Below are 26,103 nucleotides of genomic sequence, written 5' to 3' on the forward strand. Positions count from 1 at the left end.
ATGCCTTTCTGGGATTGATTTGCTCTTCAACAGTGGGATTTGGGGATTGAACTTAAGTCACTAGGTTTTACCTGCAAAGCCATCTTGTGAGCTTTCCTGATTTTGTTTCCAAGACTGACATTGTTACATTGAATTTTTCCAGTCATTTCTGTTTTTTTTTTTTTCCAGTCTCTCTTTCTTTCTTAAAGATAATGTCTCTCTATGTAATCCTGGCTATCCTGGAACTTACTATGTAGACCAGACTGGCTTCAAGACTCATAGAAATTCACCTGCCTCTGCCTCCTGAATGCTGAAATTAAAGGTATATGCACTATGTCTGGTACAAGTCCTTAAATTTCTAAAAACAGATTCAAGGAGTTAAGAATATATAAATATCTTTATTTTTCACACCAGGTGAATGGTGTAATGTAAAGGTACCCAAGGACGAGGTACATCTTCTATCCTCCAGTCTCTACTTCCTATCTGGACATAATTTCTAACCCCGGTTTTTTGGAAATCCTTCTGGAGAGATCCTAATATATTCTAACACATGCATTGATTATTCATATGGGAACTTGACAGATACACTTGAGTTAAGAGCTTTGAAGCCTCTAGACAACACCATCTCTTGGGCTACCTTACACATGTAGCTCACTGTTGATCAGAATAGCATATAGAACATGGCTATGGGCTTCAACATCCTTTACATGCTTATGCATTTGCTATGTGCTCGCCCAGGCACTTCCTGCTAATAATTATTCTGTGGCTTACTTTTTTTCTCTTTTTACTGACTGTATCCTGGTTATTGCTCAGATCATTACTTAAGGACTCATAGCACTCGGGAGGCTACATTGAATTCCCTTGCATGAATATATTTTATCATTCACACTGGGTCAAAGAATACATATGCATTGGTACTTTTTGAAAGGTGTCAGATTGCATCCCATGGATGTGACACAATTTAGGATTTCACTAGCAGAGCAGGGGATGGGCCCGTGCTGCCTCAGCCTCTTGCCAGCATTTTCAATTAGCCAACATTCTGATGGATGCCACTCTGGTAAGGAAAATGGGTTCCCCTTGCAGCTCTGCACTTCTTTCATTATGAGGTCAACTGTTTTCCATATACGTACATCTGAGCCACCTTTGCTTTTTCTGCTGTAGATAGACCTTCCTAGTCTTCGCCCATCGTTCTGCTGACTGTGGCATTACCCATCTGCTTTGTGTGTTGAGGGAGCGGGTTTATTGTCTATGACGTCAGGATCCTGCTCTTTCTGGTGGCTTGGTTTTTAAGCTGACATTGTGGGGTTTAATATTATTATGATTTTAAAAAATGTTTTGGTCCTTAGATCTTTTATTTCTTTGTAGTCAAATTTAACCAGATTTATGTCTTCAAATTATGAAATCATTATTGTGAGCCTTTGCTTTGTCTAGTTACATTTAACCAGATTTATTGTTCTTTTAACCTATGCCTTGTGGGGCTTGAGCCTCAAACTAAAATTACTCTGAATGGATGTCTGTTTTAATGCAGGCTATAAACTGGAGAGGATAGCATTCAGTTGAGAATTAAGTCTGGGTTTGTGACCGTCAGACACTTTCCCTCTATTAACCTTGGCTTTGTGTTCTGTAAAATGAGGAGTTCAGAAGTTTCCATCCTCCCTTCCATCCGTCCATCCATCCTTCTGTTGACTTATTAATTTATTCATTTTTACACTCATCCTCACTGGCCTGAGTCCTGGAAACCATGAATGGTGAAATCCTTGTCCTCATCATTCACTGGGGGGCAAGGTTAGAAACAAGAGGCCAGTGGTGACCCAGGGAAGAGGCTGTAATAGAAGACCCTAGTGTGTATGCAGGAGGCTTATGGTGCAGGTCCATCAAGAAGAGCTTATGGGCAGTGAAAGGGAAATGGCTTCAAGGGAGGAGAGCCTGGACTGAGTCTGGAAGAGGAGGAGGAGGAAGAGGAGGAGGAGGAGGAGGAGGAGGAGGAGGAGGAGGAGTTATTCTGAAAGCTAATTGGGTGGATGGGCTGAATATCATAGGGAAAGCATTTGGGGTAGATGTGACAATAGAGAAGCACTCTAGGGGCTGTTGTAGATTATCTTAGGAGGGCAGGGGAGCATGGCTGGGCCCAGACAGAAAAGGTCCTTCAAGTCCCTGGGTGGCTGCCTGACCCTGGGGACCACAGATGTCCATAGAAGATTTCTAAGCAAGGACTCTATGTGACCCGATTTTCTTTTTAGGTAAAGAGGGCCGTCATCCTCATAAAAGTTGTGAAGTGTTTCCAGTGAAGTGTGTTCTGAAGAATCCTTGTAGTTACCGTGGAACATATTATTAATCCCAACACTGGGGAGCAGAGGCATGCAGATCTTGGTGACTTTGGGGCTAGCCTGGTCTATAGTGAGTCACCAGCCAGCCAGGGCTACCTAGTGAAACCCTCTTTACAATAGTAACAACAACAATACAGTGAATACTTCCTTGGAACCAATGTTAAAAATTAAACATATCGGGCTGGTGAGATTGCTCAGCGGGTAAGAGCACTGACTGCTCTTCCAAGGGTCCTGAGTTCAATTCCCAGCAACCACATGGTGGCTCACAACCATCCATAATGAGATCTGACTCGTTCTTCTGGTGTGTCTGAAGACAGCTACAGTGTACTTACATATAATTATAAATAAATAAATCTTTAAAAAAAAATTAAACATATCGGAGCTGGAAAGATGGCTCAGTGGTTGAGAAGGACATATAGCGTTCTTCCAGAAGGCCTGAACTGGATTCTCAGCTCCCACCTCAGGCAGCTCACAGGACCTGTAACTCCAGCTCCAGGGCTCTGACACCTCTGGCCTCTACAGGTACCTGCCCTCAAGTACCCATACCCCCACAATATACACATAATTAGAATAATAATAAAAACTAAGATTTCAAAAAATTAAAAAATTAAACATATCGCTGCAATTAAAAAGCCCCATGGACCTCTCTCAGGTGAGTCTCTCCGCCTCCCCTCAGCATGGGCATGCGAGGCCACCCGTGGGTGTGGTCAGTGGTGCAGAATCTTCAAAGGGCACTTTAGCAGCAGCCAGTGAAACTGTAAGTGAGCAGACCTGTGTCACCCACAAATCCCTGGCATCTGTGTGGTGGGATGGCCTGTACTCATAAATAGAGGGGGTGGGAACGAAGGAATCTGTGACAAACTGGTCGGGAAAGTCACATAAACCTCCCTCTCCATTGCTAGAAAAACGGCTCTGCCCATTGCAGCTCATCCACCTGTGGTAGGAGCAGGGCCCCAGCTTCAACAAGGAGTCATCTGAAAATAATGATGTTGAGGGAAAAGGGGAGAAAGAAGCGAGGGAGGGACGAAGGCAGCCTGCCAGTGTTTGTGTGAGGGTGGAGGCATCCATGTGGCCCTGCACTCTGTTACAGACAAGGCTTGCATAGCAAATGCGAACAGATGCATGGGAATGGTGACCCTGGAGTCCCCAGGGGCCTGGAGAGGGTCAGCAGAGCTGGCAGTGACTCTTTTCTTAAGAGGAGGGCTGGGCACGTGCTAGCCCTGCCTGCTATCCTTTCATTTGTGTTTTTTTCATACTGAGGCTGGAATGGAGAGCAGAGCTTGAGAGCCTTGTGCCTTGTTGAACAAGTGTGGACCCAGGGAGTTTCAGTCCTTTCTCCTTTCTTCTCTCTCTCTCCTCCCTCCTTTGGTTTTTTTGAAACAGGGTTTCTCTGTGTAGCCCTGGCTGTCCTGGAACTTTCTCTGTAGACCTCGAACTCAGAGATACAGCTGCCTCTGCCTTCCGAGTTCTGGGATTAAAGATGTGGTCACCAGGCATAGCCAGCCAATCCTTTCTTCTGTTTATTTTTGAAACCTGATCTTATTAAGTTACCAGGGTGGGTTTGAACTCACAATGTAACCACAGCTGACGTCAAACTTACCATCTTCCACCTCAGTCTCCTGTGTAACTGGGATTACAGGCCTGCATCACCAGGCTCAGCTAAATAATTTGAAATGAAGTAATATTTCACTCTCAAACTTCCAGATTATCATTTGAAATCATAACTGATGTGAAAATTATTAATTAGCTATGTTACACTGTTGTTTTGTTCCCCGAATTGAGTCTTTGATATTCAGCTTGCATTAGCACAGCATGTTTCAAGGGGAAGACGCTGATTCAAGTGTTCAATGGCGACTAGTGGTTCCCACGCCAGAAAAGGAGGAGTAAGCACAGTTACAAGGTGGAGCTTGTATCCTTTCCAAACCTAAATGTCCATGACAGTGATGGGGAGGGCAGGGGAAAGGTCACCACCATTTACTGCTCATGAGCCCTGCGCCAACCTCCACGCTGTGTCCTTTAATCACCTCAGTTATCCTGTGTGATGACTTCTTTTTAAAAACTTACTTGTGTAGATGAACACATGGACATGAGTGTGGTAGGTGTGTGTGTGTGTGTGTATGTGTATGTCTGTGTGTGTGTATGTGTGTGTATCTGTGTGTGTGTTTGTGAGAAAGAAAGAGAGAGAGAGAGAGAGAGAGAGAGAGAGCACTTAGAGGCCAGAAGTCAGGGTTGAGTGGCTTCCTCAGTCTCTTACTGAATCTGGAGCGCACAGATTCAGTCTGTCTAGACCGGCTGGCTGGCAGCAAGCTCTGGGCATTCTCTTGTCTCTGCTTTCCTAGCACTGGGCATACAGGAAGTACCATTACAGCCGTGTTTTTATGTGGAGGCTGAGGATTCAAGTTCAGGTCCTCAGATTTTCATGGTAAACACTCTGCTGACCAAGCCATCTCCCAGCTTACGTGTGTCCCCCCGCTGTGATTAAATATGCATAGCATTTGTCATTCTGACCTTTGGATGAGTCTCCATATGACTCTTTACCGTCTCCTATATAACCAAAACATGTTATGGCCTAAACACATACACATACGTACATACACACACAGAGAGATGCACACACAGAGACATACACAGACATATGCACACAGACGCATGGACACACAGACACACACAGAGGCAGGCACACACACACTGTCAGGCACACATGTGCTAGCTGCTGACTTCTGACCCTGGCCCTTACCTGAGGGTCCTGTTGGTGCTCGGGATCTGCCTTCAGCTAAGTTTCATCCAAAACCCTGTGGCAACCCCTCTTCTCATCAGACTTTCTGATATCAAGTCAACTGGAAGTCAGGTTAGCTATGGTTCGCAGATCTCCCCATCGCTGACAGTGTATCCTCAAGCCGGGATTTCATGACCTAAGCCTCAGTTCTTCATCCATAAAATGGGTTAGCAGCAATTGATTTCCAGGGCTGATACAAGAACAAAGGAATACAGCAGATGAAAAATGGCAGTGACTGCTCTGGACAAGGAGCTCAAGGACAGAGGTGGCCCTGACCCAGCACAGTGGGGCAGATCCCTGCCCAGGGGAGTCTTGACTGTTACGTAGATGTAACAGAAAGGATTGTTGTGTCTCTACTATTTTTGACTGGGGGCTACATGGATGGTATTCTACTTAACTCTTCTGTTGTGACCAAAAGCAACTTGAGGGGAAAGGGTTTATTTCACCTTACACTTCCAAAACACTCTTTTGGTTGTGAGCCTAGCCTTGAACTGTGAGCTGAGCCATCTCTCTAGCCCCAACACACTGTTTTATCATTGAAGGAAGTTGGGACAAGAACTTAAGGCAGGAGCTTGAAGAGGAAACCACAGAGAAACACAGCTAAATGCTCCCTAACCTCTGCTCAGCTGGCTTTCTTGTACAGTCTAGGACCCCCTGCCTTGAGTTGACACGTGCCCACAGTGAGTTGTTCTCCCTCTACATCAATTAGCCTTCAAAAAGATGTTCCCACAGAGCACATTCATAGAGGATTCTTCCATGGAGACTCCCTTCAAGTTGACAGTTGAAGCTAACTAGGGAAGACATTCTTAATCATTCATTTGAGTTGTCCTTTGGCTTCCTCATGGGATAGAGAGAGGATCTTAGCCGTGGACTAGGGGGCCCAGGTGGCCACTGGGAGATCTACCCTGCTGTCTGCCACTGCTCCATCCTGAGGCTCATTGTTCTAGGATCTGCCTCTGGTTCGGAAGCCTTGGCCTCTGGCTCAGTGGCACTGGGTAATTTCACTCTACCTGAGACCTGCATTCCTCTCTTGCTCATTGCTGTCACTTCTGAGGCAGCTCAGGAATCTGTGTAGGTGACTGGAGCAGCCTGTAGCTTTTGTCCAGGGACAACGGTTAGACCTGGGGTCCTTTTCAGGCCACCACACTGGAGGTCTGTCAACCCCACCATGCTTGCTCGTGAAGAGCACAAATCAGGTCGGGGGCTCTTATTTTGAATTTTGCATGTGAATCTTGCTTGCAAATTTGTTAGCTTCTAGCAACCTTGGCTTTCTCAGGAGTAAACAGAAATAACAGTACCGAACCTCGTGGGGCTTGAGCCTGGTATAGAGAGTGAACTGGGATGTAGATGCTGCTGCTGTTGTGCCTGATGATGATGATAATGATGATGATGATGATGATGATGATGATGATGATGATGATGATGAGTGCTTACCACTATGAAACAAAGCTCAATTGTGCTGGACTCCAGAAAACACCCCCCAACCCTTTGTGCCTGCTCTACCCATACACTCCGAGGCACATAAACAGAAGACTTCATTTAAAATAAAGCAATACAGCCCGATTCCACTTTGTTAAATAATGAAAGAAATCTCCACGTTAAAGGAGATTTCTAGAAACATATTCTAGAAACAATTTGTGGTTTTCCAAACTGTAGATTGCCGTCCATTAGTGGGTAATCCAGTCATTTAGTGAGCCTTCCCAGCATGGTTTTAATTTTTAAAAGAGAAAAACAACAATTAAAGGGGAGGGGAAAACTGTGGAAGGCCTGGTGAGCGTTCACAGCTTTCTGAAAGGGTGTTTCCGAGTTATACAAGTGTTTTTGTGCACACTGTACACCACATTTCAGTACTGGGGCTTGTTTCAGAAGTTTGAGAAACTGCCATTCAGAAAGTCTCCCTTCCATGGATTCCCATGGCTCCCACCTCCTTATTCGAGCAGAGTGGAATCATGGCCTCTCTCCCTCCCTGCAGGGTCAACCTCCCAGGACCGCCTGGACCTCACAGAGCTCATTGGTGTCCCACTACCCTCGTCTGTGTCCTTTGTCACCGGCTATGACGGTTCCCCGGCTTTCAGCTTTGGGCCTGGTGCCAATGTCGGCCGCCCAGCCAGGACCCTCATCCCGTCTACCTTCTTCAGGGATTTCGCCATTGGTGTGGCCGTGAAGCCCAACAGTGCCCAAGGGGGCGTGCTCTTCGCTATTACCGACGCTTTCCAGAAAGTCATCTACCTGGGCCTGCGGCTTTCCGCTGTGGAGGACGGCCGCCAGCGGGTTATCCTCTACTACACGGAAGCAGGCTCGCACGTGTCCCGTGAAGCTGCTGTTTTCTCCGTGCCCGTGATGACCAACAGGTGGAATCGTTTTGCTGTCACTGTCCAGGGTGACGAAGTGGCCCTCTTCATGGAGTGTGAGGAACACAGCCAAGTCCTTTTCCAGCGATCTTCCTGGCCTTTGACGTTTGAGCCCAGTGCCGGGATCTTTGTGGGCAATGCAGGAGCCACGGGCCTGGAGAGATTCACGGTGAGTTTCCGTCCACAGACCAGAGAAGTTTGGACATGAACTCCCCCACACTAAGGAGAAGCAATGGTCATTATTATTTTACTCCTATGCTCTCAAAAGGCAGGTACACCGTATGGGAAGGACTCTAGGCCTGGAAGCCAGTGATCCCAGTACTCTGCAATAAACTGGGGCTGTAGGCTTTAGGCAGTACTGTATGATGGGGTCTGTTGTATTGGCTGAATGTGGACCTAAAAGCCCCTATCCTGAGGGTGGGCTTTTTGGCCCATCCTGTTATCGCAGCACTCAGGAGACTGAAGCAGGAGGGTCATGAATTCAAGGCCAGCCTGGGCTACATAGTAAATTATAGGCCTGTCTGGGAAGATAGGCAGAACTACTTTGTTCACTGAAAGCCATGACGAAAGAATCAAGCCTGCTAGTCTCAAGTGATTTAATTTCCACTTGTGGATGGTAATTGTACTTAAGTTGTTTCTGTAACACTGGACAAATCTCGACAACCGAAATGAGGAATCACTTCTCTGTCACAGTTCCTTTAAACGGTCTGTCCTAAAACAAACAGATCAGAAGGTTGACTTTACTCCCAGACTAGGTGCATTCTAGAGAACATAACCATTATCAGAGGCCCTGGGGTGACTCAAACACACCGGGGAAGGCAAGAGGCCTGGCCCATGCCTGCAATTTCAGTACTTGCCGTGAGTCATGAGTTCTAAGCCAACCTGAGCTACAGAGTGGAGTGCCAGGTTAGCCTACAGATTGAGATTCTGTTTCAAAACCCAACATGATGGTACATGAATCTCAGCAATCCAGAATCAGGCAGATCTCTGTGAGTTCAAGGCCAACATGGTCTACCTAGTGAGTTTCAGGATAGCCAGAGCTCCAAAATGAGAACATGTCTCCGGAAATAAAAATTAAAAAAAATAAATAAATAAAATTAAAAAAAGAAAGAAAGAAAAGAAAAAAGAGACTCACACCCCACCCCGCCCACACCAACCAACCAACCAACCAACCAACCAACTAAAAGAAAATGAAAAAGACACCACTAGAGGGCAGAAATTGGATTGATTTGTAGCAGAGTGGAGACAATGAGGCTGTGTGTACATGCTACACATGTGTGGTACACATGTGTGCATGCTGCTGTTGGTGTCTTTTGAAGAGTGAGCTCCAGATCTGGGGAGTGGGGTAGAGAGGCTGCTGGACGCTCCCCACATCACAAGAAAGTCTAGTGAGGAAGTTTTGAGCTTTGGGGGTAAAGGAAGACAGGTTTCAGGGCCTGCTGCTGACCTGCAGGGGCCCTGAAGAAGTTAGGAGGCTGTTGTGGCTGTCCATATTCTGAACAGATGCTAAGGGGGTCCATATTCTTTGGGAACAAATAAGGAGAGCCCCTTGGCTGGAGGGGAGGGTGTCCAGCATTCTTGGCACCTCCATAGACAGCACATTCCCATGCTGGTTCTTTGCAATGTCCTCCCTCGCTGGGACACTCCCATCATCCTTGGGCATTGCCATGTAAGCATGTAACCCGTGACTCTGGTTTTTCTCTTCCTCAGGGTTCCATACAACAGCTTTCCATCTATTCAGACCCCAGGGCCCCTGAGGAGCTGTGTGAAACCCAAGAGTCCTCGGTAAGCCTCTGCATCCTTCCCACTCCCCCATCTCACCCAGGGCTCCGTGTCTCCATCCCCCAGTGAGCCAGGGAAAGGCTGCGTGCCCATCCAATTCTTCTCCCTCAGCGTCATGCCGTCTAAAGCCTCTCATCATGGCCAGCACTGCCCCAAGTCCTATTTTGGGCTTTTGGCTTTCTTTCACTTTTTAAAGCTCTTCAGCCATCTCCTTGGAGTGGGGGCTGTGTGTCTTATAAGGTGTTCCTCTGGCTGTGGCAGTCAATGGCCTGATTTCCAGCCTTCCTGCCAAGAAGGGTGTCAGGATTCTAAAATCGGAGCTAAGAATGCTAAGATATTCTGGGTGTAAAGTCCTATAAAAATGAACCTAAATTTAGGATCATTTTATGCTTGGCAAGTGAATTGATTCCTAAGTTGGGGGTGGGGTGGGGGCCAGAGAGGAAAGATGGCTCTTTCCTTCCTTCCTTCCCTCCAGGATTTGCTGGTAGTGACAGCCCCTTGTAATCTGGGGATAAGGGGATCTACTTCAGGGGCTGTCCCCTCCCCCAACCTCTGACAAGCACTTAGAGACACAACTCAGTAAGAAAGCCTCAGACCCAGCTCAGCAGGTCAGGGAACAGAAGGGCAGGAGGAGGAGCCAGAAGCCAGGGAAGGAGAAGAGCTGTCTGAGGGTTCTTCCAGGCAGACAGGAGGAGCATCATGCCAAAGCCAGATGCAGGCTGAGTGGCGTTTCCTGTGACTGTTGCTCTTTAAGTGATGTCAACTTCTGAACTCATTAGAAGTTGGTTTCGTTAATTTAGTGTTTAAAAAAAAAATCTGTAGACCAGAGGTATAGCATTTGGACCTGTTTGGATTTCTGAACTCCTGAGCCAATGCAATTCAAGAGAGCTGGGAGACAAGTTGTCAAATATTTGTCTCTGCTTTGCATTCAAGTTGAAGTATAAATAACCCAGAGGGCCCAGAGCAGAGGATCCTCTGCAGAGCCATAGCACTGACTCCTGGGCTGACACAGAGGCTGGTTGTGAAGGTTAGGTGACAGTAGGAAGCCACCTTGGTTGAGTGCTCCCTGAATGAGTTCCAGGGAGCACTTTGCACAAACCAGGAGGAAAGGGAGCCTGCCCATGGTTGGAAGGTGAAGTAACAGATTGTAGCAATAGCAGTGTGGACAGAAATAGAATAACCAACCATGAACTCTGCCTTTCCCACCCTGTCTCTGATCCCATGTTTGCATACATGAACACACACACATACAGAGGTACAAACACTACACATACATGTATTCATATGTACATTCATGTATGCATGCATACCATGCAAACATGCATATACATGTCTTTATACACATATATGTATGTGTATATATATGTACATACACATGCATGCATACCACACACAGATGCACCCACACAGAAGCAGTCAAACAGATGCACACACATGCATGCAAATACATATATACATGTACATGCATGCACACACAGCTCCTCCACAGGAGTCCATTTGTCAGTCTCTGACCTTCTCAAGTACCACAGTCCTGTGTAACCTGCTCTCCTGCCTCATATGTGTCGTGACTTATCTCCTCACAGGCATCTGGATATGCCAGTGGGCTTCCGGAGATGGATGAAGTCGCTGAAATCATGGAAGCTGTCACCTACACGCAAGCCCCGGTGAGCATGGTTGCTACCCCCATGAATTGCTGTCTCAGGCTGTTGTCAGATCAGTGAGGTTAAGTACCTGATCCTCTGGGGGAGTCAGGAGGGCCCTTTGCTACCTCACACCCACACCCAAGCAAGCTGCCAATTTCTCAGGGCCGCCTGCATGCATGGCTATGAAAGGCATGCAAAGGCAGATGTGCTCTGTGGCCTGGAGAATTGACTCAGAGCCACTGAACTTCAGTTCTCTTCTACGGAGTGATGATAACATCAGTTGTATCTTATAGGGTCATTGGAGAGTTAGACAAGGCAGTCAGGAGTGAGCCTCAGGAAGTCCAAGGCATGAGGGAAATAGCCCTGAGTGATACTCAGTGTTGTGTTGAACTCGTGGGAAAGCAGCCCTCACCCCATTCCAGCGTTGGCACTTCTTCCTCCTGCAACCGTGCTCTGCAGCTGAAGAGAAAAGGGTTTCCAAAGTCTTGAGTCGGGCCATGGAGTTGCAAGGAGTCCCCCACCCCCTTTTTTGATAATAGCAAGAAGCATCTAAGCTGCAAGGACAGACAGCTCCGAGGCTGGGCTTGTCAGTCTGTGAAGACGTCTGATAGAAAGCAGGGATACAGAAATAAGGCAGGGATTGTATCCTATAGACCTCAGGCAGCAGGGATGTGGGTGTGGCAGGTAAGAACCATAGTTTGCTAATACTAGAAGGACTTAGACAGGTCTATACCAGAGAGGGAACCTGGGCAAGGTAGGCTAGAGCACAGGTCTCCTGATATCTATCCACGGATTTGCGGTCTGGGTGGGATTGCGGCAGTGCACCCCCAAGAGCTTGGCCAATCTTGGCTGAGGCGGGGAAGCCAAAGATGCAGGAGTCCATGCATTGCTTGGGGACAGTGTTGGAATCCTATGTGCCCATTAGGCTTAGCCACCCACGGGCACATCCACACACAGGTCAGTGGGCCACATGCTCAGGGCACTAAGCATGACGTTGCTTTGTATATACATACAGGTTCATAACATAGAGGAAGACTAACTCAGAATACTAACAACCTAGCAGTCCCTAGAGAGGCCAGAAAGGGCAGCAGGGTCTGAGAGGTGAGAAGGTCACAGGGGTGAGAGTGGGGCAAGAATTTGGGAGGGGAACTAGGAGACAGCCATCTTAGGACAAGCATAGAGGGCAAAGCAGAAGAAGAAGAGAGCTCATGTGTCTGTGGATACGGTGTCACTGCTTCCTTACACCCTGTATGGAAGGTGGTCTACCATGACATCAGCACTTTCAGATACAGGGACTGTGTGTGTGTGTGTGTGTGTGTGTGTGTGTCCATCAGTCTAGAGAGGGTATGACATCTGAGGACCTGGAGACGTGATGGAAGAGAAGTGGCTGGTGGCATGGTGCACTCTGGGGTCTCTGGGGCAGCCCACTCTTTTCTTTCTCCAGTTCCTAGGAACTTGGGAGAAGTGCTGTACTCCGCGACCTACCCACAGTAGGTCTCAGCCCTGTTGCTCCTGGCTACTAGCCTTCAGCAGGAGACCTAATGTTTCCAAGACTGCTTCCCCCATTAGTGCAGAACATGCCTGCTTTGTGGATTGGTCAGAGAGGTGGACAAACCGCATGGTCCAAACACTCAAGTAGACCTTGGTACACAGCAGTGATGGGTGAAGGCTTGTGGTGGTCACTGCTGGTGAGGGTTCCAAGAAGCCAGGCTGCTCAGGGCCAGACTTAATGCAGCGCAAGGTGGGTTCACTGTTCTTTTAGAATCCCCTCCATACTGGCTTCCTGGTGTCTTGTTATGCAAACGCTCCATGGCTGTTCTCTGCTTAAGAGAACTCCCCTAGGCCCACCCTCTTAGTCCCAAAGCTGCTGGTTCCCAGCACCCACAGGGTAGATGCCATCCTCAGGGTTCTTCTGTCCTTCTGCAGTCATCTCTCCACCTACGCATGCTCACCCTCCAGAGGGTGCTGCTGAGTTCAGATTCATTTCAGAGAGGGCTTCTGAGATCTGTTCTATAGAAGAGGGTGTGGAACAGCCATATGTTGAGGCTACATAGCCTGAAGGTGACAGAGCCACATCTTGGGCAACAGATCCAGAGTATTTGCCATCATTCCACCTTGAAGGGCATCATGGATTTTTTTTTTTTTTTTTTTTTTTTTTTTTGGCACAGGGAATTTCCCTCTTGGTCTCAGACAGTCCCTCTTTTCTCTGTCTGGCTTCTTTCTTGGTCATAATCTCACTTCCCCATTTTCAGTTTTTGTAGCTTGGTACCCTTCAGGGCATGTGCCCTAACTGGCAAACAGAACTAGAGACAGCCTGTCCAGCCCTCCCCTGTCCGTTTAGGGTCAGCACCTCTGCTGCCCCATGCCTGTCTCTCCTGACGAGCCAGCTCCTGCTCATATGCCTTTGCATTTCTGGAAAGCTTACCTTCTGCTGAGTTAGAATTAACTTCTATTTCCCAGCTCTGGCTGTCCACGTGAATCACCTGTACCCAAATGTGTGGTGAACGGACAGGGGTCTTTAATAAAGAGGCTTCTGGGCTGCTTCCCTGGGGTATTCAGTGTGTCTGAGCATAGAACAAGACTCTACATTGGCAGGGAGCTCTGAGGGTGATTCCCAGACACAGCCAGGACCTCTTCCAACCACACCTAAGGGCTCTCAGCTTCCCAGACATACCATCTGGGACTTCTAATTCCGACAGCTCTGTGCAGTTCTGTTTGCCTGGAACCCCCACCTCCACACGCCCTTCCTTCCTTCTGGCAAATTCCTATCCACCTCAGGATCCAGGCCAAATCCTCTCCCGTGAGGCCACTCACTGCCATGCCCCGCTTCCCAACTTGGCTCTTGCTTCTGCTATCCTGTGTGCTCCATGATAACAGCCGTGGGTCTGTGCCCCACGGTGCTCTGGTAGGGGAGACGGTAGACATCATGTACCCCTGGGGCTCAGCCTTCCACCGGCACATCCACAGGAACCTATCTGTGAGTGACCACATCAGACTGTGACTGTGAGGGTGGGCAAAAACAAAGCAAGACACACAAACACACTTCCATAATAACTTGAAAAGGGCACTGAAGTCTTCAGACTAGATCTGCCCACACTGTCACAGCCCACACTTGGTTCCTCGTCCGTATTGCCTCTGCAGCCAAGAGCTGTGTGTTCAAGATGAGATATCTCACTTTCTCCACAGAGTAGGATCCCTGGAATCTCACCTTTCCCCAAAGCAGGGGCCAGGCGGCCATGACTGCCTGCCTACGATTCAGTTAGACTTGACTGAAAAGCTAGTCGGTGACTCTTGCCAAGATCTCCTTGAGTAACAGCAGCTCATCCTATTTCAGTCTTGTTCCCCTGCTTGCCTCAGCCTTGCCTACTCCAGGTATCTGTCCCGAGGCCCATGTGTCTTACAACACACACTTGCTTCCAGCCATTGCCATCCCTGGAGGCTACCAGCCATTGCCATCCCTGGAGGCTACAGTTGGACTTCCCTAGGTCCATTGGGGACCCATGAAAAATAGGTTCCTCCTGGACCCCTCACAGGGGAAGAAGATAAACATCCCAGGGTTGGTCAGTCCTAGCTGGGTTTTACTGCTTCTCCTGCTCCTGGAGTTCTCTCTCTTTCAGCACCCCTAGATCCTATTGTTTGGGCTTTTTCAGTACCTGACTCAAGGCTCCTGGGCTGGGCCTCCGTACCCCTAAACTACACTCTTCCAGCCACTCCAACCCTCAGCACTGACCTTGTCCCTTTTTTCAGATTTATTTTTATTTTATATGTATGGGTCTTCTGCCTACCTGTATGTTTGTGCATCATATGTGTGTAGTGCCCACAGAAGCCAGAAGAGGGTATCAGTTCCCCTGGAGTACGCCAGTTGTGTGATATAAAACAGGTGCTGGGAATTGAACCTGGGTCCTCTGGAAGAGCAGCTAGTGCTCTTAACCTCTGAGCCATCTCTTCATCTTTGGTGGAACACTTTTTTAATGTCCCCATTGTACAGAGGAGAAAGCTCAGGCTTGGAGAGGCTGTACGATTTGTCCCAAATAGGTCAGTCAACTAAATAGAAAGCAGACATCCCACATTTCTGGGATGCCCGGGTCAGACATCCAAGTGTGACAGTAAGGATTGAGCTACGAACTCTGAAGTCCTCCCTGTTATGATGGGCTCAACATTCACTATTTACCCCGTGGAGTCTGACATGAAGAACTGTCCCTGATCTTGTTAGGATGCCCAAGGAGTGCTGCAGTAGCAAATGAGCCTGAAACCTTAGTGTCTTAACACAGCAGAGATGGGCTTCTTTTCCACACGCTAAGTCCAACATTAGACCCTTCCACTCAACCCTCCATCCTCCCCAGCAACCTGCTGGAGCTTAGATAAATGAAGAAACTGAAAGCTGGCAACCCTGGGTCTCACGAACTGCTCCCAGCATCTAGGGTTGATGTCCAGACATTTAGCGCCAGCGGTGAGTTTCCTGCCCGGATTCCTGAATTGCTTTACTGCCAGCTGTTGGGTTTTGTTTCCCCCTAGTTAGTAAGACTGGTTAAGACCTTGTCTGGCCTTGGAGAAGCTGTACAACTGTAGGAGCTTCCCTGGAAGGAAGCAGGCACATCCACGGCTGTCAGAGCCTTGCCTTCCATGCTGCTCCGGGGCTGGATTCATATGGTGTTACAGTGCAGCCTGACTCACTGAGATAACTTCCCACACTTTCCTGAATCTGGCATCTGCTCTGTGCTAGCCTGAGACCCGGGCATCCCAGAAGTGTGGTGTCTGAGCTTACACGATCTACTCTGAGATCAGCAATGTCTCCCTGGGCAGTGAGTGGGATGGAGTGGAACCCAGCACATACCTCTTTCCAACCTGGGAGGTGTGATGCTACCCAGAGACGCAGCCAGTGTAGGCATTCGGGATTATTCAGAATGCCAAGGATACATTATTTTCCTGCTTCACCGTTAAGTAAATCCTTTTTTTTTTTACTTAAATGATCCTTTTTAAAAGTAAATTTCATTTTTCTCTCTTCAGCCTAAAGAAGCACACGCTGATCCCATAAGCATGCCCCCTACTTCTTCCTCTCCTGCTGAGGACACGGAGCTTTCTGGTGAGCTGGTGCCAGAAGGAACCCCAGAAACTAACTTGAGCATCACCGGACACAGCATCCCTGAGCAAGGCAAGTCCTGACACACACATGAGAGTGGCGGTCTATCACTGGGTGATCGACACGTAGGCAACACACAGAGATCTCCTCATTAACCCTTCCCCCTTCAAGGGAAACTGAGTCACAGAGAAATCCAGAAACCCATCCAAGACTGTTTGGCCTGTTAGAGGCAGAGCTGGTACTTGCTCTCCAATGTCTGAGCTTGTAACTTTTAGACTTCCCTCTGCTTTCCCTGCAGGAAAGCTTACAAGAAGCATCGCAGTTAATTGAGTACATACTGTGCCCTGGGTGTGCACATACTTCCCCAGTTCTACCATGCCACGAGTCAATATAGCTAGCTGCAGTTTGACCAGTAGGAAAAAGCCAACCCTTGGGAAAGGCCAGGGATTGTGTTCACAAGGTCTCAGCCCCATCTCAGAATCTCCACTTGTTCTGACTTCTACTACCCACTTTCTGGGTCTCAGAGGATCGGGTCAGCTAACTGATGGCTGGAAACAGGTATGGTCACCCAGTGGGTAAATGACAACCTAAAGCAGGCCTCAGGGCCCCACCTACTGTTCCTCTGCTTGTGTCCCCCACACTAACGTGCACAAGCAAAGGCCCAGAGAACATCTGTGATCCCCCCTAAGCAGTTGATTGACATGCACCCACTACCTGAGAATACCCTTTCTAGGAGGGCAGTCCTTCGTAGTCCTAGCTGCAGCCAAGGCCAGAACTCTGAGATGTCCGGAGCAAGGTGATTCCCAGCAGCACTGTTCATCCAAATTGCCTGTAGCACGGATTTGTTGAGCAAACATGATGTCCTGTATCCATGTGATGGGGATGATCTAATGAGTTGGGGACATGCTCTGGAGTTTTCACCATAAGAGCAGATTTCAAAGCTATGGCAGCCACCACTATGAGCACATGTTATTTGCATGTGTGGGGGATATATTAGCCATTTGGTACAACATCCAATGTGGGGTAGGACTGCAGGTGGTTTTGATTCTCTCTGTTTAACGTCTGTGTTTCAAAACATCTTCAACAGTAGTAGTGTTCTCTTTGCTTCTGCCATTGACTAATGAGAGTTATTTTAACCACTGAACTTGGGGAGTCTGTGGGTAAGACCAAGAAGACTAGACAGGAAAATTATAAATAATTGAATAACGTTACAATGAAACTGAGGAGTCTTGAAGTAGTAGGAAGCCCAGAGGGCAGAAGGGACCCCAGCCAGCTTTGAAGGAAGCCCTTCATGGCTGCCTATTTGCCCTGGGCCTGGAGGCATGGCTGAGATGGCAACCTTTCTTAATTCTCTTTGGTGAATTGTAACCATTCTTGCTTCCTGGTGAATGAGAGGGTAGGGTGCACTGTGGTTTCCGTGTTCCTAGCAACACAGAAACATCGTCAGTCATGGATACTGTTGGGTTGGTCGAACCTCCGAGTAGGGAAATAGGCAGGGTGGTTTTTCCAGTTTAAAAAGGCAAGATCTGAATGGAGGCCAAGACCTGAGGAAGGCCTCTCACCGGTCCCCAGGAACAGCTTTGCTCCTCATCTAGCTGACAGACAGCCAAAGGGAAACCTAGAGCTAGCCCAAGTGCTCCTCTCCTTGGTGAGTACACGGCCCAGATGGCAGAGAGAAGGAAACCTGTAGCCCTCGTACTATTTGCATAGCTCCCTGACATTTGAGGCATGTGTATGTCACGCTTTCTGACAATGTCCGCCCCAGCCTTCTCCAGCCAGGGTGACTCTGAGGGCCAGTAGCTACTTGTATAGCACCCCCTGGTGGTCATAGCAGGGAGGATCCAGGCACGGGCCAATGCCAGACAGACCGCTCCTGGAGCTCTCAGTGGTCACATGGGGTGCTGAAGACATTAGGGGATATGTAAATGCTACACATATGAAGAAAGTCTTGCCTGGAGACAAGTCTGCCTGGCTTACAAGCTGCTCCCTATCACCACTTTTGCTGTGACTTGACTCCTCTGCAGAAGGGGAATCTGTATGAGACAGACTTGGTAGCACAGGTCTGTAATCCCAGCCAATTAGGAGACTACAACAGGAATATATTGTAAGTTTAAGGCCAGCCTAGGCAACTTAGTGAGACCCTTTCTCAAAAATACACACACACACACACACACACACACACACACACACACACACACACACAAAGGGGACAGAGATACAGCTCATTAATAGAGTACTTCTTAGCTTGTAGTACACTTAATGGTCCGTCTTTAACACTACTACTACTAGTGGTAGTGATTAATAATTATTATTATTACTATTTTAAAGGTGTGACTAGAGTAAGATACCTGCCTTGGGGTGTTATCAAGGAAGCTGAGAGTGAGGAACTCTGGTCTGGCAGGAGGCTGGTGGCACAGTTCCTGCAGCAGAGACAGCTTGGTGAACAGCCATTCATTTTAGTGTAATCTCTTATTTGCTTTAGGATTCCATTTATTTTTTGAAGCCCTCTCCACAAATGTGTATGTGGTAATGATTCAGTCGTTGTAGGGTTGTAGGAACATCGGTGATAGCAATGATGAAATGATAATCTCTTCTCTTTCCGCCCCTGTAATCTGGAAGAAGCCAATATTCAGCACTGTGATTTATCTGTATATACACATAATTATATAGACACCTACACAAATAAAATGTGTGCTAGGTAATATTTACTACATAACATACATATGTAATAGAATAACCACACAGAATGATGGAAAAACATGTGTACTCCTATGTAGTCCTTTTTTCTCTTCTGTGAATATAGAACTCCAATGCTGATGAGTATTTGTGAGTGGCTTGCTATGTACCAGGCACTGTTCACGGCACTTTCAACATCAAAAGACTTTCTGGAAGTAGGGATCATGATCTCCATTCATAGATGAAGGAACTTGAGGCACAGGTTAAGTATTTGCCCCAAGTCACATTTTGGAGCATGGCAAAGCATGATTCCAGGAAGCAAGAGGTGCCAGAACCCATGTTGGAAGCCACCAGGCCCTAGAGCCTCACCCCGTTCTCTAAGCTGCTTCTTCCCTCCTGGTCCCATATTGTAGAATCACAGACAACTTCTCAAGTTACTATATACTATGTACAAAGTTGCCACATTCTCTTCCAAGACTGCAAAACACAGTTATTGACATCACAATTTCTGCTTCCTGTAGGGTCTGGTGAGATCCTGAATGATACACTGGAGGTCCATGCTATGGATGGGGACCCTAGTACTGGTGATGGTTCAGGGGATGGGGCCTTTTTGAACGTCACTGATGGTCAGGTGAGTGAGTGATAAACTTAATTTGATAGCCTAACAGGGGATGTGTTTGCTTATTTCACATTTGATGGTGACTGGGGCAGGAAGAGGCTTTAGTTGACTGTCATCAGGACTGATGTCCTGTGGTATGGAAAAAGCACAATGGTCAAGCTCCAGGGGGACACCAGCAAGGGTGGAGGAGAAACAACCCCAGCTTGTCTTCACCCATGATTGGCGATACATACAAATGTAGCATGCTCACGATGGTGACCACCTTGCATGGGATGCTTATGAAGACCACAGTCCCCTCAGGACAGAACAGGGTTAACTGCAAGCATGTCCACACTCTCTTTAACAATTGTCTTTCATATCTACAAAGTCAGTTTGAGAAATGGCACAGCACCATCTTCTCTACTCCAACGCTTGCATACAAGTATGAAGGCCTGAGTGTGGATCTCCAGCACATGAAAAAGCTGGGGGCAGTGATGAATGTCCGTAACCCGAGTATGAATGGCAGGGAGACAGATAAGAGGATCCTAGAAGCTAGGTAGTCATTCAGCCTCGCTGAAATGGTAAGCTCCAGATTTAGCAAGAGACCCTGCCTCAAAAACAAGGTGGAGAGCCATGGGTGAAGACTCCCAATATTTACCTCTGATCTCCACAGGCTCATGTGTATATGAGCATGACCATACACACATGTGCACTCAGACCTACTTCACCACACACACACACACACACACACACACACACATGCACAACACATGAAAACCTTAGAAAACAAAAATAACATGCCATCCTCCCCTCCTATGTAGACCACTCTGTAGACCAGGCTAGCTTCAAACTCAGATATCTGCCTGCCTCTGTCTCCCAGGTGCTGGGGTTAAAGGTGTGCACCATCATTCCTGGCAAATATGCCCCTTTCTATGACACTGGCAGCCTCAGCTGTTCCATTTCCCCATTTGTTCTGAGACCTCTCTTCATTGCCCAGAAGAAATTAAATTACAGAGAAAGAAAGAAAGGCCCGTTAGGGCTGGGTGGACTGAGGACAGAGTTCTGCTTGCACATGGCTGAAACCATGAGAGCAATGCCATTATCCTTATGTCTGGATGGGTGTGCAGGAGTGGTCACAGGAGATCTGTGTGTCTAAACAGAAAGTCCAGAGCTGGAGCCAGCTGACTCAGGAATCAATGACCTATGGTCACTGGGTGCGTAAACAGACGTTGGCATGAAATGTGAGACATCAGTGTCTCAGAGATGTCCTCTGTCCTCTGGATTTTGCAAGTCTTGGACTGGTCTGACACTGTGGTAAAGTCACAAACGTGGAGGTGCCTAAGGTCAGGAAGCTGCAGGAATGTCAGATGGGAGGGTGTATGTTGGAACAGAGACCCAGGTACTCCGTTCTCTCCAGCCATAAGCTTGTTGAGCAGAGCTAAGGGACCATCAGCAGGGTCTCTCACCATGTCCTCATTTTCAGGCAATATCAGCAACAGCAACTGGGGAGGCCAGGGTGCCTGCCACCACTGCGCTGGAAGCAGAGAATGGCAGTATGCCCACTGGGAGCCCTATCCTGGCCATGTTTACCCAGAACATCAGGGAAGCGGACACTCCAGTGAGTAGCTTAAGTGTACTTCCCCTGTTAGGGCTTGTTCCTGGTAGAAGCAGACTCAGTGGGTAAGGCTGTTCTCCCTAAGGTCCTGAGTTCAAATCTCAGCCACCACATGGTGGCTCACAACCATCTGTAATGAGATCTGACGCTCTCTTCTGGTGTGTCTGACGACACCTACAGTGTACTTACATATAATAATAAATCTTTGGGCCAGAGTGAGCAGGGACTGAGTGAGCAGAGTTGACGGAAGCGAGCAGAGGTCCTAAATACAATTCCCAACAACTACACGAAGGCTCACAGCCGTCTGTATAGCTACAGCGTACTCATATACATAAAAATAAATAAATAAATCTTTAAAAAAAAAAAAGAAGAAGAAGAAGCTGGCACTAGCCTCTTGTCTACACAATTCAGAGTAGCACCACTATGGGACAAATCCAGGTGGGCACAAGCAACTGGCTGTAGGGCATTCACTCACTGGGAGAGGTTTGTAGAGTGTTGTGTCAAACCAGGCTCTGGTCCTTCTAGCCAGGGCTGATGGTCAATAGGATAGGCTAAGTTCCCAAGGCACCATGATCAAGGGACACAGGATTCCCAAAACGACTTGTAAGTATAGAAAAGGGGTTCATATCCCCTCTTACAGGTCAGAGAGGTAGAAGGTGAGCCTGATAGTCTGAGGAAAGTTTCCAGGCAGATGGGATAGGTAGATGTTATAGGTGGAGACCAGAGGAGCAAAGACCCAGAGGCCATGCAGAAACTGAAGAAGGACAGGGTGCTTTTGGGTCTGCAGGGGGTGGGGGGAGTGGCTGATGTCACCTAAAGCTGAGAAGATGGAGCTGGAGAGGCCCAGTGCATGAAGGCTTCGGCTGGGCAGCCTGACAACCTATAGTGAAGTTGTAGCCATTGAAGCTCGGGAGAGGGTGGAGAGATCTTAGGATTAGAATTCTAGAACAACTGCCTTGACTTAAGTGGAGAAAGGACAGAGGAGGCTGGCCTGGGTCCAGGGGCACCGGTCCAGGCTGATCCCAGGTCCAGGTGAGCATGGGTGCCATGAACATGTCATATCTTTTTAAAAGTTCCCACGAGTAAGGGGCTGAAAAAGCATCCGTTGATTTTTGTCAGCGTAATTCCGAATGGCATTGGAGAGGGCAGTTTGAAGTGCGGAGGTGCTGAGCTAGGGGAGCAGGAGGCAGGAAACGATCAGGTGATTGGTGGTTGGCAGTTGTAGGGTATAGTGAGGTCAGAGACTAAAGGCAGGTCTTAGATGTGCCTGTGCTTTGAAGGTGAGCAGGGACAGGACACAGGTACAGAAAGGACTTGACTATCTGTCCCCTAAAGCCACAGACATGGATCAAAGTGGTGATCCATTAGCTTGGACCTTCAGGGTGTCTTTCCACTCAGGATCCAGAAAATCTAACGACAACAGCATCAGGGGATGGTGAGGTGCCCACCGGCACTGATGGGGACGCAGAGGCTGGCAGCTCGCCCACTGGAGGGCCAACCCTGAAGCCAAGAGAAGAGGCCACTCTGGTAAGGAGCAACATGAGCTGGAACAGCCCGCTTGCAGTGTATGTCTTACTCTTAACCAACTGGGGCAGAGGGGGACACCTCTCTGACCAATGCTAGTTCAGAAGTGGAACTTGTCAGGACTTCTAAGTATATGCCTCAGCCCCTGTGGTCTCGCTGGGCCTGAGGGAAGATGCAGGTAACCTACATGGTTAGAAGAGTAGAGCTGAGTCCTAGGATTGTGTGCAGAGCCTTTGTCCCCACCAGCAGAGGCCAGGGGCCGGGGGTATGCCCTACATGTGAGGGGAAGAGGTGATGCTGTTGTTGTGTGTTGGCAGGGTGCCGACAGGCAGGCCTAACAGGGTGAGGTCAAGATCATACTGCCTGCAGTGTAGAGAAGGCTGGACACACAAACATCCCAGCTGGACAGTGGACCAGTCTGCCCCTGTGATGTCCCCATAGAAGCTCTCTATCCATCAGATTCAAACCTGCCTCCTCGTGCCCACTCCTGGGTTCCCAGCTCACATGAATGAGATAATCCCATCCCAGCTGCTTCACGTGAAGTTACCCTTCCCTCTCCCTTCTGTCCAATATCCACGAGAATGGACTCCTGTTGATTTTTCTACAGAAATCTATAATTGACTGGTGTGGACCCTGCCCGAGTAATCTTCCCCAGCCAGCCAGTTGCTCATCCACACTCTGTGTAGTCTCTCACAGAGCCTGGCTGGGCCTTGCTCCTATTCTTTGAGGCGTTTCTGACCTCGACCTCCTGACCCAGCTCCTCTGAGAAGCCGAGCAGGGCCCGGTCCCGGCCCTTCTTGACTGCACCTTGGGGCTTCTGTGCTGCAGACCCGAGAGCGAGCCACAGCCTCCTACTTGAAGCTCCTCTCGGTTTCTTCTTGCTCTACAGTCTTCCCACATTCCTCCTCACTGCAGAGAGACTCCCCTGCCCCTTCCTTCACTTGTCCTTCAGAGTCTGCCTAACAGCACTTCCCCAGGAAGATGCTGTCCTTGTCCTTAGAAGACTTCTTCATAATGGAATTGGTAAAAGGGGCTCCATCTGTGGCACAGGCCTGGCTCCCTAGCACATCACGAGCCCGGTGGGGATAGGGCTCAGCAGACCCCGCTCCCAGATCTGCTTTGTCTCCCTCAAATGGTAGGTGCTGGGCTAATTTGCTGAGTGAATGTGTGAAGGCAGCAGGCACCTCCAAGCTCCTCCACATGCTCGCTCTCCTGTCTGTAGCACACGGGCAGGCAGCCTTCTGCTCTGCCCTGCTCTTGTATACACACACAGGCTAGTGACAGAATTCCCCGGGGCCACCTGACTATTACACAGAGGAGTTCAAAGTTCCTTCCCTTTCTTCTCTTCTTCCGTTTTCCCCTTTAAAGACAAAGTATGTGCCACAGCAGGAGAAAATCAGGGACCAGAGTCCAATTCTACCAAGTCTTAGCTTAGTAGAAGCTAGAGCTTGGCTAGCAGAGGTGTTTGGAAATAGGAGGGCCGCCTGAAGAGGTGATATGCTCCCCAGGACCGGGAGTATGCAAACTAAGCCCAAGATATACGCTGAGCAGAGATGGATAGCTAAGTGGGTGGGTTCCAGAGGTGGGCTGACTCTGAGCCCCAGAGGCCCGGACACTGAAGTACAGTCCTTCCTCAGTGAGTACAGGAAAGAGGCAGAGCAGCTGCTGAGATCGGATGGTCCCAGTGGTTTCCTTTCTGTAGCATAGGCACAGCCACTGAAATGGGGATGGGGGTGGGGCCATGTGGCATCATCTCACGCCAGCTCTATTCCAGGGTTTGCACGGTGAAGAATGGTTAACCCCAGCTGTGTCCAAAGTGCCCCTCCGTACTTTTGAGGAGGAGGAAGCCAGCGGGACTGCCATCGACAGCCTGGATGTCCTCACACCTACAGTGGTCCTTGAGCAAGCCAGCGGGGGACCTACAGGCATCCAAGCCACTTTTACACCTACAGTGGTCCTTGAGCAAGCCAGCGGGGCCCCTACAGACACCCAGGCTGCTCTCACACCCACAGTGGCCCCTGAGCAAATGTTTACTGCTGTAAGTCCCAGCTAGCATCTTCTCTGACTCATGGGGACAGAAAGGTCAGCATTCTGAGCCAGGAGCCATTAGAAGTCCTCTGCAGAGACACATACAACTTCCATTCTGTTGTGAGATCTTGGGAGACTCCAACTAGATGGGGAAGATAGACAGTGATAAGAAGGAGCCAGGTTGCTGGCTTTTGTCCCAATCTGCCACATCCTAGTTTTGACTACGAATCTTCCTAGAGATCAATGTCCCAAAGGTGGGGAGGATTTTAAGGAGTCACTTCTGTGACTGAGCCAAGTGTAAGGATGTTGGTAGGTAAAGTGTTTTGACATTGGACAGCCACCACAGAAGTGACACCCCCAAGCATGCAGCCTCGTGGGCTGGGGTCACAATGATCCTTCCTGTGGACGTCTTTTACAGTCACCCATGGATGGAGAAGACTTGGTGGCTTCTACAGAGGAAGCTGAAGAGGAAGGATCTGGTAGCACGCCCCCCAGTGGGCCCCCGCTCCCCACACCCACAGTGACTCCCAAGAGGCAGGTCACCCTGGTAAGTGTTCCGGAGGTTTCGACTCAGCTAGCAGATCTTTCAGTGTGGAGAAAGGCTGCACTGACCTTCTCAGAGTCAGTTCTCACCAGTGTTTGGGGGCCTTTGGCTGAACAAGCCTGAGCCGACTGTAGTTTGGGTAGGAAAAGGCAAAGAGTAAAGATAGAGAGAGGGGTCCTTGCTTAGGTCTCCAGTCGCCTTTGTAATTGCATCAGGGTTAGCAATGTCACAGGGCATAAACACAGAGTATAAGGCTGAGCAGGGTCTATAGAGGCATGGAACATAAATGGCTCGTGGACCTGTTGGGGGTTGGGGTGGGGTGCATCCCAGCTGGGGGTCTGAGACTGGGGGATGCTCCTCCTGACTATGAACTGTCCATTGGTTCTGCAGACTGGCTTCTGGTCTAGAGTCAGTTCAGAAGTTGTTCAGAACCATCCTTGCTGGGTGGCCTGCTTAGGGATTGTCACTGACTCAGAGACACAGGCCACTCAGAGTCAGGCTTGTATGAATCCTGGGTGACAGGGGAAGACAGTTCTCAAGGAGAACCTCCTGCTGGTGACACATCGAGGTGTGTCAGTTCCTAGAGTGATGTTCTGAAAGCCACCACTCAAGGTCCAGCCATGTGACCCCTCAGCTGCAGTGCTCAGGACTGCAGAGGTCAGGAGAGGTCCCTGAGAAGCCTGAATGACCCTTGCCCAAGAGCATCTCCCAGTGACTGACTAGCTGGTTGCCATTTGGCTGTCTTTCTCAGTGGTTTGAGTTGCCCTCACCAATCAATTGATTTGGGACCTTTGGGTTGTTTGGTTGGTTTTATTTTATTATAATCACAATATTATCCATCTAACAAAATTACAGTAGCCTCTTTATGTTCTCTAATACTTTTAATGTCCCTTTCAGTTAGTTCGACTCTGAATCCTCCTCACTGTGCACATTATGTGTGTATAAACTGAGGACATGATTGTTCCATGGTATGGGTAAGGGAGGTTTTATATATATACACATATATATGTATGTATGTATATGTGTATATATATACACATATATATGTACATGTATATATGTATGTATATGTGTATATATATGCACATATATATGTACATACATACATATATATGTGTATATATAAAACCTCCCTTACCCATATATGTATATATGTGTGTGTATATATATATATATATAT

General features: G+C 48.4%; 1 protein-coding gene across 1 annotated transcript in view; it reads left to right on the forward strand.

Annotated features, from left to right (window-relative positions):
* Col15a1 (collagen type XV alpha 1 chain) overlaps positions 1–26,103 on the forward strand; it is a 107,710-nt gene that overhangs the window by 31,164 nt on the left and 50,443 nt on the right. Inside the window, exons 3-11 of the mRNA XM_031377349.1 lie at positions 7,055–7,602; positions 9,144–9,218; positions 10,799–10,879; positions 15,866–16,010; positions 19,136–19,245; positions 20,696–20,830; positions 22,226–22,354; positions 24,126–24,389; positions 24,798–24,926. Coding sequence (XP_031233209.1) covers positions 7,055–7,602; positions 9,144–9,218; positions 10,799–10,879; positions 15,866–16,010; positions 19,136–19,245; positions 20,696–20,830; positions 22,226–22,354; positions 24,126–24,389; positions 24,798–24,926 — 1,616 coding nt within the window. The remainder of the gene's footprint in view (positions 1–7,054; positions 7,603–9,143; positions 9,219–10,798; positions 10,880–15,865; positions 16,011–19,135; positions 19,246–20,695; positions 20,831–22,225; positions 22,355–24,125; positions 24,390–24,797; positions 24,927–26,103) is intronic.

This window comes from Mastomys coucha, unplaced genomic scaffold (genome assembly GCF_008632895.1).
Source record: "Mastomys coucha isolate ucsf_1 unplaced genomic scaffold, UCSF_Mcou_1 pScaffold18, whole genome shotgun sequence".
Lineage (NCBI taxonomy): Eukaryota > Metazoa > Chordata > Mammalia > Rodentia > Muridae > Mastomys > Mastomys coucha.